General features: G+C 41.6%; 1 protein-coding gene and 1 long non-coding RNA gene across 6 annotated transcripts in view; one reads left to right on the top strand and one right to left on the bottom strand.

The window, feature by feature from the left end:
- The window catches only part of LOC132026856 (uncharacterized), a 44,319-nt gene extending 39,098 nt beyond the window's left edge, over positions 1-5,221 (bottom strand). For 2 of the 4 annotated variants that reach the window (XR_009407023.1, XR_009407026.1), the window contains exon 1: positions 4,510-5,221. This is a non-coding gene — a long non-coding RNA (uncharacterized LOC132026856). The remainder of the gene's footprint in view (positions 1-4,509) is intronic. The other 2 variants (XR_009407027.1, XR_009407024.1) reach the window with 1 other exon arrangement.
- A 117-nt stretch (positions 5,222-5,338) lies between these two features.
- On the top strand, positions 5,339-17,954 carry SC5D (sterol-C5-desaturase). 2 transcript variants are annotated; one of them, XM_059415139.1, is made up of 6 exons: positions 5,339-5,449; positions 12,339-12,756; positions 12,848-13,065; positions 13,825-13,957; positions 15,530-15,630; positions 16,379-17,954. In XM_059415139.1, exons 3-6 carry the CDS (start codon positions 12,856-12,858, stop codon positions 16,832-16,834), a joined length of 900 nt encoding a protein of 299 aa, XP_059271122.1. In that variant the 5' UTR covers positions 5,339-5,449; positions 12,339-12,756; positions 12,848-12,855; the 3' UTR covers positions 16,835-17,954. The 2 variants fall into 2 exon arrangements, with proteins under 2 accessions (XP_059271122.1, XP_059271113.1); XM_059415130.1 differs by lacking the exon at positions 12,339-12,756 and having other exon boundaries at positions 5,340-5,449.
- Positions 17,955-18,439: the final 485 nt, after the last annotated feature.

Here is an 18,439-nt window from a genome sequence, read left to right as displayed (position 1 = left end):
TTTAAATTCTCCCATGAAGAAATTCATTCCAGGCTTCAAAAGAATTCCAACAAATAGAAGTCATTCATGAGTCCATCCTCCATGGTCTCATTTATAAGACAATTTTCACCTTGAGCTTTACTGTACCAGGCTATGCTCTTTGATGTCACCCACGGCACAGACAATTCCTTGCCCTTCTAGTCCTACCTACTGCCTGACACCGGCGAACTCCCATTTCTCCTTCAAGTCTTTACTTGACCTGGGAAGCTGCTTGGAGTTCCTTAGAGAAAGTCAACATTCTGTCTGCACACTATTCTGTTCCAGCACATGCTTTTTACTTACAACTCCAATTGCCTCGGGACCCACCAGCCCACAGTTATGAATGACATCAACACCAACAGTTCAAATGTCACAGATCAATTGCTCCCTCACCCATGGTCTCGGACAAAAATCTCTCCCTTTGTTACTTCTGGAAATTTATGGGCATGCCTCATTAGTGCACGTGAATGAGTCTACGCTCTGCTGTTGTTATGGAACTCATCTAAGGGAAGGTGAAAAAAAACCAGCAGATCCAAAATGGAGTCACTTTTGCTAAGCCCCACCGAGACTTCCTGACTGACTACACTAAAATTTCAGCCTCCCAGGAGTGGAATTTGAAGCCAATCAGCCTGGGATTTCCACACCAGCATTAGTGAGGTGATCTGCTTTAGGAAGAACTCCTGCTTTCCCCCCAAGGGAAAGAGACCCCGCCTCAAACAATCCACTTTCAACTTCTTTGTCTCACCCTCCTCCTGCCTATAAACACCTTCCATTTTGTGTACCTCCTTGGAGCTACTCTCCACTTGCTAGATGGGATGCTGCCCGATTCATGAGTGGTTGAATAAAGCCAAATAGATCTTCAGATCCACTCAGTTGAATTTCGGTTTTTAACAGGAGTCACATGGCCAGCTTTCTGTAAAAGCACTGTTTCTAGCCCAGAGTCCTAATTCTAAGGCTCCAAAGTGAGAGAGAGAGAGAGAGAGAGAGAGAGATCCCTAAATGGCACAGCAAGCATGACTAATGTTTGTGTGAATATATGGGTACATGGCATACAGCTGGAATTGTAAAGAATAATTACCTGCGCAGAGCAGAATTAGGACGTGGACACGCCTCTTTTGTTGTTTTTTTCCCCTTTATAAGCTCTTGTATTTGTTTTTAAATACACACTTGCTCTTTGATGAAAATAGACTCGATTGTTTAAAATGACAGAGCATGCTTTCTGGTCCTTACGGGTCTGCAGTCAGTCTGTGTTCCACTCAGGGCTTGATCCCAGAATCCATGCGTTTGTGACCGGAGCTGAAGGCAGGCGCCCCTAGAAACTGATTTTAGCTGAACAGACAGACTACCAGAATGAAGGCTACGTTTTTCGGCCTCCCTAATAGTTAGATGGAGCCATGTAACCGAGTTGTAGCCTTGTGAATGTCAGAAAAGATGTATGGAATTTTCAGACCAAGGCTTTCAAAGAGTGGGTATGCACGTTCCATTCCCTCTTTGCCATTCCTCTAGATAAGACACAGAGTTATGACAATGGCAGAATTACAAGATGGAAAAACTTGGATCCCATTTGGAGGAGGGCTACCCAATGACCAGGATCATCCATTTGAACTGTTTTTTGAGTGAAAGATAAATTTCTACTGTGTTGGGGGTCATTGTACTTCAGGGGCTTGTTACCACAGACAAGTAAGTTAATTAACACTTTCATGGTTAAGAAAACCTTTTCTCTGGAGTAAACTTCTGTTATTTTGGGTGTCTATCACATGACCTACATCCTCATCAATATTATATATACATATGCTTTAAGAATTTTATTTTTACCTGAATATTTATTCTCCAGTCATTCCCTAAGGTCTTTCTTTTGAGTACGGTCCCTCTGATTGGAGCTCTGGTATTGCCTAAACTATAGGCCCAGTGCTTTGCATTTGATTTTCAGCTTTAATTTGTTCACAGTAGAGACAAGTTAACTCTTGCAGATCAAATTGAAGGCAGAATCCTACCAGATTTGGGGCTTGAAAAAGTCTTTCTAGGCTCTCATAACCACATTGCCTATACCCAATTCAATAGCTATTTATATTAGAAGTCATCTTCATGTTGTCTTCCCAAAACGTTCTTGGTTTTCATGGAAACAAGTCTTGGGGTGCCTGGGTGAGAGTAAGCCCCAAGACCAGTGATCTTGGGGTCATGAGATGGAGTCCCACGATGGGCTCCACATTCAGCAGAGTTTGCTTCAGATTCTCCCTCTCTCTGCCCCTCCTGCTTGTGTGCTTGGACTCTCACACACTTGCTCGCTCTCTCACAAATAAATCAATCTTTTAAAAAAAAAATTATTTTTCTTTGCAGACTCAAATTTTATCAATTTGTAAAATTTAATTACATAATTATGAGGAATGTAACAGAAATCAATAGACTCGTAGCATAACTGACTCTTGTTAAGCATCCCACTCCACTGGTGGAAGTAGATACGCAGGTGTGAACCAAAATGAAGGCTACAAGCTTTGAGTCTTTAGTATTTTCCAAAGATCTGCTGGCACATTTCAGAAAGGCTACTGAGAACATTAGTTAAGTGGACACTGGTTGGGAAGAGCTTCTACTGTATGCAATGTGTACTTCTGGGGGGAGAGAGACCATAGATTTCATTTAATTTTCAGAGGGATCTCTGATCCCTAAAATATTAAGTAGCTACTGCAGGTTAAAACCTAATCCATGGCACCAGATTGAGGAATGAATATCTTCTCTTCCTATATCTGTTTTTGGATGCTTGTGAACCTTTTCTTGAATGCGCTTTTCTCTTTCTTTTTTTTTTTTTTTTTAAGATTTTATTTATTTATTTTAGAGAGAGAGAGAGAAAATGAGAGAGAACATGAGAGGAGAGAGGTCAGTGGAAGAAGCAGACTCCCTGCGGGGCAGGGAGCCCCATGTGGGACTCGATCCCGGGACTCCAAGTTCATGACCTGAGCTGAAGGTAGTCGCTTAACCAACTGAGCCACCCAGGCTCTCCTTGAATACTCTTTTCTATCTAAAAACTAAATTCATACAAATAGGTGTTTGCAAGCCTGTGGCCCCACCAGCTCATCAAAAACACTCAGACTCTAGTTTAGAATCTACCAAGTAAATGAGGCTCCCTTACTCCACTCTAGTCAAATGCTCCCCACACGGAGAAAGGGACTGTAACCAAGCTGTCTAATAAAACAGCCATCATCAGTTTTGATCCTTTCACCCTTTTGTTTTCTTCATAGCATGTATCACCATCTGGTGGTGGTGCAGGATCCCGTACATATTCAGTGATAAAATTCTAGCTATTCCAGGTATTATATTGGAGGTTTGCTTATAATTTCAATGTCAGATTTCCCCATCTTTCACAATAGGTTATTTTTCTCAAATGCGATATTACTTAATTCAAGGGAAAAAATACTTTCGGACTGAACAAACCACATAAGCAAGTACACAGCAGCTACAAATGTGGAACCTTTGTACTAGATAAATACCTTTTAAATCTGTGAGAATAAAAGAAAATCTCACTACAAGGGACTTGAGTGGCCAGCAGGGGGAGCGCTTACACCCTTTCACTCCTCATCAACTGCAGACCCAACAAGAGCCTAACCTTGCAAGTCCATTTACTTTTTTTTTTTTTTTTTTTAAGATTTTTTTTATTTACTTGACAGAGACAGAGAGAGATGATCACAAGTAGGCGGAGGGGGGGGGGGGGGGGGGGGGGTGGGGGTGGGGGGGAAGCAAGCTCCCTGCTGAGCAGAGAGCCTGATGTGGGGCTCAATCCCAGGACCCTGAGATCATGACCTGAGCAGAAGGCAGAGGCTTAACCCACTGGGCCACCCAGGCGCATCCATATACTTTTGCTGTTACTTTACCATCCCAGTAAGAGGAAGGTTTCCCTCTGTCCTAGCAACAACCCAGCCAATGGAAAGACATTGTAAGACAACAAAGCCTACGAAAAGCCATTCTACTTCCAACTCCCAGTTTATTCCAATGGACTTTTATTTACGACAGCCTTCCCGACCTCCCCTTTTCCTCTATGAACTAGAGTTTCTTTTTTCCCCCCTGTGGATTTGCCTGTGAGTTTGCCATAGCTTGCTTGCCCTAAATTGCAATGCTCTACTATTCTCAAGTAAACCCCTTTTTGCTGGCAAAATAGCTGGCTGTTTTATTTTCAAGGTTAACATTTTTATGTTTCTCAGAAATAATACATAAAAATCTTAATCTCAGACATTAAAGGGTTAAATGAGAATGACAAAGGAAACAAGAAATGTGACTTGGAAAGCGGGAGCCAATTTATCGTCTTGAGGCTGTACACCTGAAACGAATATACGTCATCAAGTCATTACGGTGTACACCTGAAACTAATATACTGTTACAGGCCCACTTAAAAAAAAAAAAAGAAGAAGAAGAAAAAAAAGAAAATAGGAGGCAAGCCACAGGTATTTAAAACAATATTCATATAAAAGGTTTTTATGGAATCTAATTCATTTCTCCCCTTACCTGGTAACACTTCCGTAAGGAAACAGAAATAGGTCTTTCCCAAACTTAGTTATCAGCATTATCACTTTTCAGCATTTTCTTCTACTGATCACCCACGAGGGAGCAACACGGAAGGACAACATTTTCTCCCGACTGATCTAATTCATTAGAGCTGCGGTTTTCTAACTGGCGCAAACCTCAGGCTCACTTGGGGTCTGGGAAGATACGGATTTCTGGGACCCTCCGGCACGTTCTGATCCAGAAGGCCCGAGCGACTCCCGAGAACCCGTCTTTCCAAGCACGTCCCCGAGGAGGCCAGCACGGCCGGCTGGCCCCTGAGAAGCCCCACACGGAGGCTCCCAGAAATTCGGTTTACAGGCGTGACCACCGCAAACCACCACCAAACCAAACCAAACCAAACCACACACTCCGACTGGGAAATACTCGTCCTCGTCTCACAGGTACTGAACTTCCCTCAAGGTAAGCGGGGAAATGCCTCCGTCATTCAACTCAAAGGAAAAGACCTATTTCCCCTCCAGGTAGGGCATCGGTTTTAGGAATGTCTGCATAAACACAGTCAGTCTTTTTCGTGCAAGACTCAACTACACCCGTGGTGGCGGCTGAAAAGCAAACAAAAACAAAACCTGAAACTCCATTCTCCGCGGCTCGGGTACCTGAACCAGCGTCCCGCCCTCGTTTCCAACCGGAGGACGGAGGGGGAGTGGCCGAGCGCGCGGCGTCCACGTGACCACTGAGAGCCGCGCGCAGCCAAGTCGCGCGATCTGCCGTCATATCAGCTTATGCCGCCGGCCCCTGATTGGCTGGCGGCGCCTGCCGCTAGGAGCGTGTGTCTGGCTACGCCCCTCCAGGCCTCACCCGCTGGCTGACCGCCGCCGGCAGCCCAGTGGCCCCGGCTGCCTAGGACTTTGCGGAGGCCGAGCCGGCCACGGACTCTCTGGAGGTAGGGATAACGGGAGGGCGGGAGGAGGAGGCGAGATACACCGGAGCTGGACGGGCGGGGAAGAGGGAGGAAGTTGGATGGGGAGCCTTCAGCGCGATGCGTCCCCGGTGGGGAAGCTGTGCGGCCGGCCCTTTCCTTTCCCGCTAGGCGCGGGCGTGGGTGGGACCCGGCCTGAGGGTCAGGCTCTCCGCGGTGACCCGCACCAGGGACTGACAGGCAGCCGGGCATCCCGGAAGCCGACACGGGCCGTGATGCGTCGAGTGCGGGGTGCAGGGGACACCGCTGGCCGAGAGACCGGAGGTGTGGGGGCTCTGTCCAGCCGGAGGAGGTTCCGGGGCGCCGAGGAGGCCCGCACGTGAAAGGAACAGGCACAGAGATCGGCGCGCAGGAAGCGAAATGCCTGATGTTACGGAGCGCTCATCCGAGGGAGTCTGTGCCGCGAACACTAATGCTTGACTTCGAGACAGATATCCCTCGGGGTTGGAGGGATCTTTCGTTTTTAAAGGGGGAAAGAAATTAGGCTGTGACCTCCTGACCATTACAGAGCAAACTCCAGTTCCTGGATGGAGGGAGACAACAATCCACGGTTTGACAAGACTAAGAGGGAAGGGAAATGATCTGTTACGTTAGCATCGTAAAAGGAAAACATTGTGTCTACCGGCATCCGTGTTAGAGCAGAGTGGAGTTGGAAGTGGTAGAGATACGTGAAGTTCCAAAGGTCACTAGGAAAAAAAGTTTCCAGTCTGGAAAGCTTGTGGTGGCCAGGTATTTTTAACCAAAACCTTCCAGCAGGTTACCTGTCGTTGTGCGTGCGTGTGTTCAGGTTTCTAATGATAAGCATCTAAAAAATGATGAATACATGATTCTTGATCACTCAGAGAATGCTTTTCCTATTATTATGTAATGTAATTAGCATGAGATACTCAGAATTCCCTATGTGTTTGTATACAGGTTGAGAGATAAGATAATGTAGAAGCTGAGAGAGCAGACTCTGGAATATACCCCCCATTTGTTACTTGGTACTTGACAAATTACTTAAATACTCCTGCCCTCCGTTTCCCTTTTTTATAAAGTAGGAGTTACGGAAGTACCTGCCTGGTAGGGTTGTGAGAATTAAGCAAGGTGATTCATAAAAAATGCTTTTACATAATACCTGTTTCTCAACAAATGTTAACAATTGTGATCTATATTTTTAAAGTAAAGCCAAAGTAATAGTAGACTCAGTCATTCTAGCCTAATTGTGTTTTATTAATAACTGTACTTTATTAAAAAAAGTTTTCTCTGTTTCTGTGAATGTAAACTAATACAAGCATCTGTTTCAGTCAGGGATATTTAACTTAGGGTGTGTAGACCCCCAGACATAGGGGGTAAAAACACCTTAAAATCATATGCAAAATTTTGTGAGTTGGTAGTCACTGAGAATTTAAAAAAATAAGGAGCTGAAGAGTTGAGCTCGTGATGAAGAGGCATTTGAACTTGGTTCACGTCTTGGTTTAAGAACTTGGGACTTTGAGGGGCACTTGGGTGGCTCAGCTGGTTAAGCATCTGCCTTCAGCTCAGGTCATGATCTCAGGGTGCTTGGATCAAGCCCCACATCAGGCTCCCTGCTCAGCGGAGAGTCTGTTTCTCCCTGCCTGCTGCTCCCCCTGCCTCTGTGTGTGTGTGTCTGTGTGTGTGTCTGTCTGTCTGTCTCTCTGTCAAACAAGTAAATAAATAAAATCTTAAAAAACAAACTCGGGGGACGCCTGGGTGGCTCAGTTGGTTAAGCAGCTGCCTTCCGCTCAGGTCATGATCCCAGCGTCCTGGGATCGAGTCCCACATCGGGCTCCTTGCTCAGCGGGGAGCCTGCTTCTCCCTCTGCCTCTGCCTGCCATTCTGTCTGCCTGTGCTCGCTCTCTCCCCCTCTCTCTCTCTGATAAATAAATAAAATCTTTAAAAAAAAAAACTCGGGATTTTGTAACCCGATTGCAAGTGTTTGAGTTCCAGCCCCAGCATTTGTTTATTTGATGATCCCAAGCAGATTACTTGAATTTTTATAAAGATTTTATTTATTTGAGAAAGAGAGAAAGAGTGCGCACGCGTGAGCATGAGCAGGGTGATGGGCAGAGGGAAAAGCAAACTTCCTGCTGAGCTGGGGGCCCAACGTGGGTCTCAAGCCTGGGACTGTGGGATGCATGACCTAAGCCAAAGGCAGATGCTTAACCGGCTGAGCCACCCAGGTGCCCCAGATTACTTGAATTTCCTGTGCCCCGCTTCTTCATCCATCATACTAGTACCTCTAACACTAGTGCCGAACCCTTAGGGTTTCTTGAAAATGTTAAAGGAGGTAATATTTATGGTACCAAGTGTAGAGTAAATATTGATATTAGATATCATCCATTATTTTTAAAGGCAAAGCCAAATGACACCTTTTTCTCCCTTAGGTTAAAGTAATTTTGATTCCTCTTCAGCTCCCTAACAGCAGTAATAATAGCTCCTATTTGACTAATTTCTGTGTCAGTTGGTGCCAAAACACTAGGGCCTTAGCCTCTAAACCTTAAAAACAGTTCTATAATGGAAATATGTTATCTCCATTTTACAGATGTGGGTCTGCATATAAACTTCAAATTTGGAGTCAGACGAGCTACCATTGCGCCACAAGGTCACTAAACTTCAAATGTGATTTGCAATTTTGAGGTCATATTGTTACTGATTTCAGAAGATTTTGTGTTAGATGTCAAAGTATAGTGGTATGAATATTTAATTACTGCATTCAACAAATAGAATTAATTGAAACCAAAATTCTAAAAACACTTAAAACTGGTTTTATTTCCCAGTATCTAAACTGTCTCTAGAATGACTGAGGCACATTTCTTCCTCCCTTCCAAGCACTGGTTTACTGTAACAGCAATTGTGACCAGGGAATGTACAAATTAACACAATTAGCGTGGTCTTCAGATAAAAGTAAAACTAAGGAGTTTTTTTTAAAGGACTGAGACCTTTTGAAAATAATTATTTGCATCTGATATTAAATATTGAATAAAGAGTCGTCTTAGTTAATGTTTGAGTTGGTTTGGGCTGTACTGTACTGATTTAGGGGTAAGCAACACTGTAGGTAACATCCAGATTAGTCTGTAAACTCTTAACCAACCTTTAGTGGTGTCACAAAATCTTTCCCAGTTGTTAGGTTGTTTCAAAAGGTTTGTTGCCTGCTATTACTTTGTGTAGTTTCTTTGTCATGTGATAGCTGTTGGCTGTCTCTACCCCTAATGGCGTCAATTTCAACTACTACAAGCTCACTTTTGAACCTCAGGTTCATATTTCTGAGTAGTCCACTGCTTATGTCTAAGAGTAAGCATAGACTTAAAGCTTATTGAAGACCCAAACTGAACCCCTCATTACTTCTGCACCCCGTCCCTGTGGCACCAAATCTGCCAGCTCTCCCAGCATTCCCTCTTTTGATGATGACATCACCGTCCACTCAGGCCAGCTAAAATCTCACAGTCATCCTAGATTTCTCCCTCGTACACATTCCAGCATTCAGTTGGTCATCAAGCCCTGTGGGTTTTTTACTTGCTAAATCTCCAGTGTACGTGCATGTGTGTTTCTCAGAGCTGCTAAGCTAGTTAGTCTACCAGAGGACCAGCCAAATTAGTCTCTCTCTCTCTCTCTCTCTCATCGGTACACATATTCCTAATGGAGTGGTTTCTATGAAATATGGGTCTGATTAGAACCTCTTTCCTGCTCAAGAAACCTTTAGTATCTCCCCATTGTGTATGAGGGAAAGTCATATTCCCTAGCAAGGCAACAGAGCTTTGCACAGCCTGACACGAATTTCCTTTTACCAGGTTTATACTGGAACAGTTTCCCCCCTCTCTTTCACCCACGTCTTACTGTTTCCCACCCATCAGTGACACCCAGTGAGTCATGAATATACCATGCCTTTTTTCTATGCCTTCGCCAGTTGTTTTTTTGTTTTTTAAGATTTATTTATGTATTTATTGGGGGTGGGGCAGTCGGAGGGAGAGAATCTTCCAGCGGACTCCCTGCTGAGCACGGAGCCTGACTTGAGGCTCCATCCCATAACCCAAAAGATCATGAATGGGACCGAAACCAAGAGTTAGACACTGAACTAACTGAGCCACCCAGGCACCGTGCAAGTTGTTATTTCTATTTGAAATAGCCATCCCTAATCTTTTCTTTCTGATAATGTCCTTTAAAGCCTGAATAAAATGTCACTATGAAGCCTTCTACTATAAGCTGGGGTAGTTGTGTTTTTTAATTATGTAGAATTTGTGTCTATAGCTTTATTATAGCATTATTATTGATGTAATTGTTTGTTTCCATAGTTGCCTTACCTTTCATATGGATTTAGACTGTATCTTTTCAATATTTGTATGCTCATTACCTAGTGTAGTGCTTCATACTTATTATTTGAATGAATTAACAATGTGTAATGAAGGATATATATCAATATCTGGTGTTTAACATTAATTAATTAAAACTTGCCATGACAGGGATGTCTGGGTGGCTCAGTCAGTTAAGTGTCTGCCTTCAGCTCAGTCCACAATCCTAGGATCTTGGGATCAAGCCCTGGGTCAGAGTTCCTCCTCAGCTGGGAGTCTGCTTCTCCCTCTGACCCTACCATCTGCTTGTGTTCTCTCTTTCCCTCTCTCAAATGAATAAATAAAAAACTCTTTTAAGGGGTACCTGGGTGACTCAGTCATGAAGCGTCTGCCTTCGGCTCAGGTCATGATCCCAGAGCCCTGGGATCGAGCCCCATATCAGGCTCCCTGCTCAGCTGGGAGCCCGCTTCTCCCTCTCCGGCTCTCCCTGCTTGTGTTCCCTCTCTCCCTATGTCTCTCTCTGTCAAATCAATAACTAAAATCTTTTTTAAAAAAATATTTTAAAAGAAAACTTTCCATGACAAAGTGAGAAAAAAAAAATGCTTGCAACTCATACCATAAACAAGGATAAACACCCTCAGTAAAGAACTTCTAGAATTTGATTTTAAGAATCTAAAAACCCAGTGGGAAAATGGGCAAAGGATAAAAACAGAATTGCACAGAAAAAATATAAATTATTCTAAATATATAGAATGCTGTTCAACCTCACTCATAATAAGAAAAAGAAACCTACACCAAGATAATCATTTCTTGGCTATCAGATTAACGAATTTCCTACAATTTGATGATATTCTTAGTCTGTAAGGGTGTAGGGAACCGGGTACGATCCTACACAGCTGTGGGCTCACACAGTGGCACAGCTCCTGTGCAGAGCAACTTAGCCATATCTACCAAAGTTACCAAGCCTGTTCATCCCTGTCTTAGCTCTTCCACTTGTAGAAGTTTACACAATATTAGGTTAATCATTGTTGCGTTATTTTAAATAGCTTAAGGTAAGAATCTATCCAAATACTTATACATGGGTTAAATAAACAGCAGTGAGGTCACACAAACGAACACGGGTCCACAGTCCCTTGGCCACAGTTTCAAGGTCTGAAAAAACATGGCTTTATTTTGTTTTTTGAAGACTGGCACTCAAACTCATTTGACGGCACAGGCTTCCTCCAGCGGACTGAAGTGCCCCCTGTGTGTTGGTGCCCCTGTCACATACCCCTACCTCTGCTCTTTGCTGGGACTGTTTTATTACTTTGGGTTTCATTGCAGATGGAAATATTGTTTTTAAATAAAGATAACCCATGTGGGGGCGCCTGGGTGGCTCAGTGGGTTAAGCCTCTGCCTTTGGCTCAGGTCATGATCCCAGGGGCCTGGGATCGGGTCCCGCATTGGGCTCTCTGCTCAGCAGGGAGCCTGCTTCTCCTCATTTCTCTCTCTGTCTGTCTCTCTGCCTATTTGTGATCTCTTTCTCTGTCAAATAAATAAATAAAATCTTTTTTTTTTAAGATTTTATTTATTTATTTGTCAGAGAGAGAGAGAGAGTGAGAGCGAGCACAGGCAGACAGAGTGGAAGGCAGAGGCAGAGGGAGAAGCAGGCTCCCTGCGGAGCAAGGAGCCCGATGTGGGACTCGATCCCAGGACGCTGGGATCATGACCTGAGCCGAAGGCAGCTGCTTAACCAACTGAGCCACCCAGGCGTCCCAAATAAATAAAATCTTAAAAAAAAAAAAAAAAAAGATAACCCATGTGAATAACTCAATGAATGGAAGCATCCGTCATTAGGAATAACACAGACATGAAATTCTTGTAGGAGCTCCCACCTAGTGTCTGTGAGGCCTCCTACTGAAGAGGACAGCGTGGGTATTACCGACGCATGTGACTTAGAGACAGGAAAAACAGATTGCTGGAGTTTTACCCCAGTGGGGAAGTGTAAGAACTAATGAAAAACAGCCCAGGAGAGAAAATGAACATCCTAACCATCTTTGAAGTGGATTTGACCACAAGAACGTAAATAAACGCCACCGATTGCTTCATTGATTGTGAAACAAGCTAGGATATGTCCTGAAGAACTGCTCTGCTGAAGGCAGATGTTTGATGATACTCAGTTTGATGATATTCTCTTACCAGCAGAGAGTATCATCAAACTGTAGGATGTTCATTAAGTCAATAGCAAAGAAATGATATTTCCATATATAGTCACACCCACTGTGTTTGAATGAGCCTCACAAAATACCTGGGCAGAAACCTTCAGGCTAATTCACTAACACATACAGGTGATTCAAGCTCCAGGCAGGCTGGACAATAGACAATTGGAAATTTTAAATTATTTCCAGACAACTCTTTTGTGCCTTCTCCTTCTCAAACTTTGAGTTACAAGTTTGCAGTTGCCAGCCCCCGATCTAGAGTATTGATTGGGGGAGGAGGAATAAGTGTATTCTAGTTCTTAATCGAAAATCTGTCTCCTTTTGTTCTGTCAATGGGAGTGGCCTTTCCTTCTGTCACAAGAACAGATAGTCCCTGAGGTGGCAGCATAGATCCATCTAGCAAATTTGTCTCTAAGTCTCAGCACTGAAGGAAAATCCTCTGAAATTGGAGTCCTTTTAGAAGAGACGTATCACTGAAACTGGTAGCCGGAGGAGGAAACATCTGAGTACCTACTTTCCTGCGTTCCACGTCTTTACCACTTGCCACGTTGCCGTAGGAGATGTTGGAAAAGAACACAAAGATGGCATTAGATCTGCACCGATGCCACTAATCAGCAGATGTTAGAAGGAAAAAAAAAAAAAAAACCAACCTCTGGGTCTCAGTTTCTCTGAGCTTTGCTGTCCCCATGTATAATATGAAGAGATTGGGCTAGAGATGACATTTAAGTTCCTGTTGGCTCTAAAGATGGCATTTCAGGGATTCTGGTAGCTGCAGTCTTACACTGTAAGTGCTTATTAAAGCATGAGCTTCATGTACAATTTTTCCAAAAGTTTTTTGCATGGGTAAATAATTGTTGCACCTGTTTATCCTTTAGGGGCTAAGATGGATCTTGTACTCAATGCTGCAGATTATTATTTTTTTACACCATACATCTATCCAGCCTCATGGCCTGAGGATAACATCTTTCGACAAACTATTAGTCTCCTGATTGTAACAAATCTTGGAGCTTATATCCTTTATTTCTTCTTTGCAACACTGAGCTATTATTTTGTCTATGATCATGCATTAATGAAGCATCCACAATTTTTGAAGGTAAGTGATTGTCTTACCTACTTTTTAGGTACAGTTACAGTAAAAATAATAGGTATTTGTGAGCTTTTCAGATTAAACTGGGTTATAACCATTAAATAAAATTTTTGCAGCTAGCCTCAGATACGTTAGATATTTCTGGTAGGGCTAATCCCCTCTCTCCTCTTAATTTAAACAAATAAATGAATCCAACTTTGTTGTTGTTAATTATAAGCCTGGCTGGCGTCTTCCTAGATACATAGGAATGAATTTCTTTGCTAATAAGGAGGAATCAATAAATGCACACATTTGTGTAATTGTTTTAATATCTGACTCTCAAACTGAATTACGTTTTTATTACATATCTATTTTTTTGACTAGCTGCGAGACTGTAGATTTGTTTACAGTCATTTTTTCCACCTCCAGTTACTTGTATTTATCAATGACTCCAAGGACTGAAAAAAAAGAGAGAAAATCAAGATGGTTTGGGATGGATGTTATTTGTGAAAGAAAGGATTATTCCATAAATGGAAATGTAGCATCCAGATTTTGTGGGAAGGAGACAAAGTTTCAGAATTTAAAGTATTTCTTACATTTGCTCTTTACAAAAGGAATGTTTTCCTTACCATACATTCCCACATGTTACCATTTTCACGGAAACAATTTGGCAACGAGCTTCCTCAGATAAAAGAGATTGTAAAAATCCAATCCAAGACAATATTATGCTGTTTTTTGTTGAACATAGATTTTGTGATTTTTAAGTACTGGCCATTTCATTTTCAGAATCAAGTCTATAGAGAGATTATATTTACTGTCCAGTCATTGCCATGGATTAGCATTCCCACGGTGTCCCTGTTCCTGCTAGAGTTGAGAGGTTACAGCAAATTGTATGATGACATAGGAGAGTTTCCCAGTGGTAAGTACATAAGATGAACATCAGAGAGTGGTTTCTCTAAAGAACCAGTCTTCTTCGGGGAAAAAAAAAAAAGTTGTTTAGTTGTTTTTAATGCTCTGTTTTTATGTATTGTGCCTTGCCACATACATTCATTTCCTAATCTATCAATTTTAAAGTCTTGGTGGTAGATGGAATTGTGCCCAGGGAAGCTGAGTATGATCAGAGAGAGACCTTTGCATTCATTCACTATTCTCTTTACTGAATTCAGACTCAAGCAAAAAACCCTCAAGTAGTACATGATAATTAGAAAAAAATCAGAAAAGTCAGAGTGTTAAAATCCACTAACTTGCTACCTAGAAACTACCTCTTTTGACATATATGCCTGTCTACTCCATTATTTACACATTATTCACAAAAATGAAATCCTACCATACAAACTGGTTTGGACTTTGATTTTTTTTTTGTTTTTCTTAGTAGTGTAAATGCCCATATTTTCATGTCAGTAAATATTGACATTATATAGTATATTAGTTATAGTATCACAGTTTATAGATAACCATAGTTTATTTAAATGATCCCCAATTTTTTTAGATCTTTACATTATTCCTCTTTTTTTTGCTATTATAGATAGTCCTATAATGCCTAAATTAAATTTTTGTGAAATTCTGAAATTATTCAATGAAGACCCATCTCTAGTATCTAAATATTAGAAAGTAAGAATCGTAGTTAGTGTTTATTGAGTGTTAATACGTACCAGCTACAGTTCTAAGCTTTTCACGCGTATCAATCTGTTCCATTCCACATCAGTTCTATGACATGGGTCTTGTTAGGTTCCTTTTATAGGTGAGTAAATTAACGTACCGTAACTTGCCCAGGTCATTCAGCAGGTAAGGGGCAGATCTAGGACTGGAACCCAGGCTTGTTGGCACCAGCACACCTGCTGTCCAAGGTAGAGGTCAGATATTTAAAGGAAGGAACAAAAATACATAGTAGGGTGATGAATTGGCTAGGCCTTGAAAAGTGGATAAGATTTTGAGTAAAAATAATAAAAAGAGAAATCGTGTTCTAGGAACCCAAAACAGAACAAGTCAAGGTACAGAGGTAAGACCTCCAAGATGTGGGGAGGACACTGAGTAAACCAGCCTGCTCAGTACAGGAACAGAGGAGGCTGGAAAGATCAGAATGTGTTGGGTTATGGAGTAAATGCTAGGCTTGAGGTGCTTAGTGGAAAATAAAATCCTAAGCAGGAAGATAGTATGTAAGGATGTTTTACAAAGACTAATATGAAGGAAAAATAAGTGGTGTTACTTATGCTCGGAGATTTAAATAATAAAGATGCCTTAAGTGTATGCTTTGTCTGTCTCATAAGTGCCTTCATAGTTTAACTTCAAGTTTTTATGGGAGGGAAATGAGGAAAGCAGCAGATACCAGAGAGTTAAGGGAGATTAATTTACAATGTATCGCATTAGCCCAAACAGTTTATAGTGTTTGAGTCTAGGCTCCCATTTTATGCGCTTAGATGGACAAGTACCAAGTAAACTCTGGTCCTGGAAGCTGGATCTTGATTCTGACATACCCTGTCGTCTCTTCTAGGCTGGTTTCGCCTCATCGTTAGCGTACTGTCCTTCCTCTTCTTCACCGACATGCTGATCTACTGGATTCACAGAGGCCTTCATCATAGACTTGTGTATAAGGTAGAGTCATTTTTTTTTTTAAGATTTTATTTATTTATTTGACAGACAGAGATCACAAGTAGACAGAGAGGCAGGCAGAGAGAGGGGGGGAAGCAGGCCCCCTGCTGAGCAGAGAGCCAGACATGGGGCTCAATCCCAGGACCCCGGGATCACGACCCGAGCCAAAGGCAGAGGCTTTAACCCACTGAGCCACCCAGGCACCCCAGGTAGAGTCATTTTTAAGGGGAAGAGAAAGAAATATACATTTCAGCAGTGTATGGTTACAAATTCTGTTTTCTAGTTTAAGATTTTATTTGAGAGAAAGAGCAAGAGAGAGAGCACGTGCACAAGCAGGGGGAGGGGCAGAGGGAGAAGCAGACTCCCCCATTGAACAGGGAGTCCAATGCGGGGCTCAGCCCCAGGGCCCCGAGATCATGACCTGAGCTGAAGGTGGACATTTAACTGACTGAGTCGGCCAGGTGCCCCAAATTCTGCTTTGTATTTCTAAGAATTCTCTCTAATTTTTTGAATACGTGAGTAGCCACAGTCAAGACAGACACCAGGTACATTTTGTATGTGTTCTTTATGGGTCTGGACAGGCTGTGTTAAAATGTTACTGTGTTTAGGTAAAAGGGTGCATTTTATAAAGTGATTTGGGCATTTAAAGAGTTTTTTTTTATTTTTTAGTTAGGTCATTTCCACAGCATGAGCATAAAGAGCTAAGTTGAAAATTAAAGGTGGTTCTTAACTGTGTTCTTTCCTTCTGTAGCGCATACACAAACCTCATCATCTCTGGAAGATTCCGACTCCATTTGCAAGCCATGCTTTTCACCCTGTGGATGGCTTCCTTCAGAGTCTACCTTATCATATATACCCTTTTATCTTCCCGTTACACAAGGTGGTTTACTTAAGTTTGTACATTTTGGTGAATATCTGGACGATATCCATTCATGATGGCGACTTCCGTGTCCCCCAAATCTTAAGGCCATTTATTAATGGCTCAGCCCATCACACAGACCACCACATGTTCTTTGACTACAACTACGGACAGTATTTCACCTTGTGGGATAGAATTGGAGGCTCCTTCAAAAATCCTTCCTCCTTTGAAGGGAAGGGACCACTTAGTTATGTGAAGAAGATGACAGAAGAAAAGTGCAACAGCCACGCAGAAAACGGTTGTAAAAATGAAAAATTATTCAGTAGAGAGTTTACAAAGACTGAGTAGATTGTTGTCCTATTGTTAACTGTTGTGAAATATTTTTAATAGGGAAAATTAATCTACATACATAAAACCAAGAGACATAGCAAGTCAGTGGTATTCGAGGGTACTGCTGAGGAATGATCGTGATGGCAGATCAAAGAAGGAATGCTGTGAACACCGAAATTTTAACCTCATGCTTACTATACTAGGTGTTGGTCTCCAGGACAAGTGGTGTCTCTGTAGCCAGCATATCTGTAACTTGTATAGCCTCAACAACAATTTTTATGAGGATAGAGAATAAATTATTGAGAGGACTAGGCTATGTCCTTTGCCTTAATAAATCCACCCATATTCATTAAGAAAAATACATTGTGCTTGATAATACCAAGACTAAGCATCATAACAAAGAAATAATAATATAAACGTGGTTCCTTGTTTCTGGAATGGTTCAGTCTTCAGTGTTGGTACAGTAATGACTACCTGTAGTATTTTGTTCACGTGGATACATCAGTCTGAAAAAAATGTCTGATAGAACATATTAGTGGCCTCGTAAATGACCTAGTTAATAGCAGGTTTAGTAAGATTATCATCTTCCAGTGTAGGAAGCTTATTCTCTGGGGACATTGTCAAATATTACATTTTACTGCTGGAAAAAACAAATTAGAATTCAAAAAAAAGACTGCTACTACCATGATTTAATCCAGATCTGGGATTATTTAAAGATTTTAATGGTTATTATTTTAAACCATTATTTAATAAGTATAAAAACTATGTGAACCTGAATATATTTATAAAGGGAAATTTGATGCCCAAATAATATATTTGACACTACTGCTTTTTTAATTAAATGGATGCACTGCACTTTTGATAGGTTTCAAAGTTACAATCCTGTAATTTCCTATAAAAGGAAGTAATTGCCAAATATTTAGGCTGATCACTGAAGATTAGTTTTGAAATCTTATTTTCCCTCTTCTCCCTTCACTTTTTCCCCACTTCCTCTGTAAAAAGATCTAACAAATAGTTTCGTAAAGAAACGTTGTGAGTTGTAACATAAATATATTCGGAAAACGTGGTTTGGAAAGGCATTCTATAAGCTATTTATGTAAAATCAATAAAAGTTGATTATTACTATTGTTAAACTGTATCAGTTAAATATTGTAACAGCACAAAGTATTCTTTGTACAAATTCCATGTCAATTTGAAACCACAGAATTGATATGGATTGTCAGGACTTTTTTAAATGTCCCCAAATGCTCAATGTCAAGGGGAGAAAAGAGGGAATATCACATTCTTTTTGTTTTAGCAAGAGACCAGTCCTAAAATGTAATGCTTGGGATCCAGAAGAAAATATTATTTTCTGAGTTACTGTTACAGTGTTGTGCTACTTAAACATACTAGAGAACCTGGTGGTGTTTTGTAACTGACAGATATGGCCCCTGATTCCACAGACTCCCCACCCCCAGCCCCGCCTTCAAAGCTTCACTTTGCCCCCCCCCCACAAAAAGGAAATTAAGAAGTAAACTTTGTTTTTGTGATAATGACAGCTAATATTCAAGTTTTCCATTTCTTCCTAGTTGTCTGATTTATTGGTGTTTCCCATAATGTTCTCTTCCTTGTATTTCTGTAGTA

This window comes from Mustela nigripes, chromosome 1 (genome assembly GCF_022355385.1).
Source record: "Mustela nigripes isolate SB6536 chromosome 1, MUSNIG.SB6536, whole genome shotgun sequence".
Classification (NCBI taxonomy): domain Eukaryota; kingdom Metazoa; phylum Chordata; class Mammalia; order Carnivora; family Mustelidae; genus Mustela; species Mustela nigripes.
Note: the sequence above shows the minus strand (reverse complement) of the source record. Positions and strands in the feature narration are given on the sequence as shown.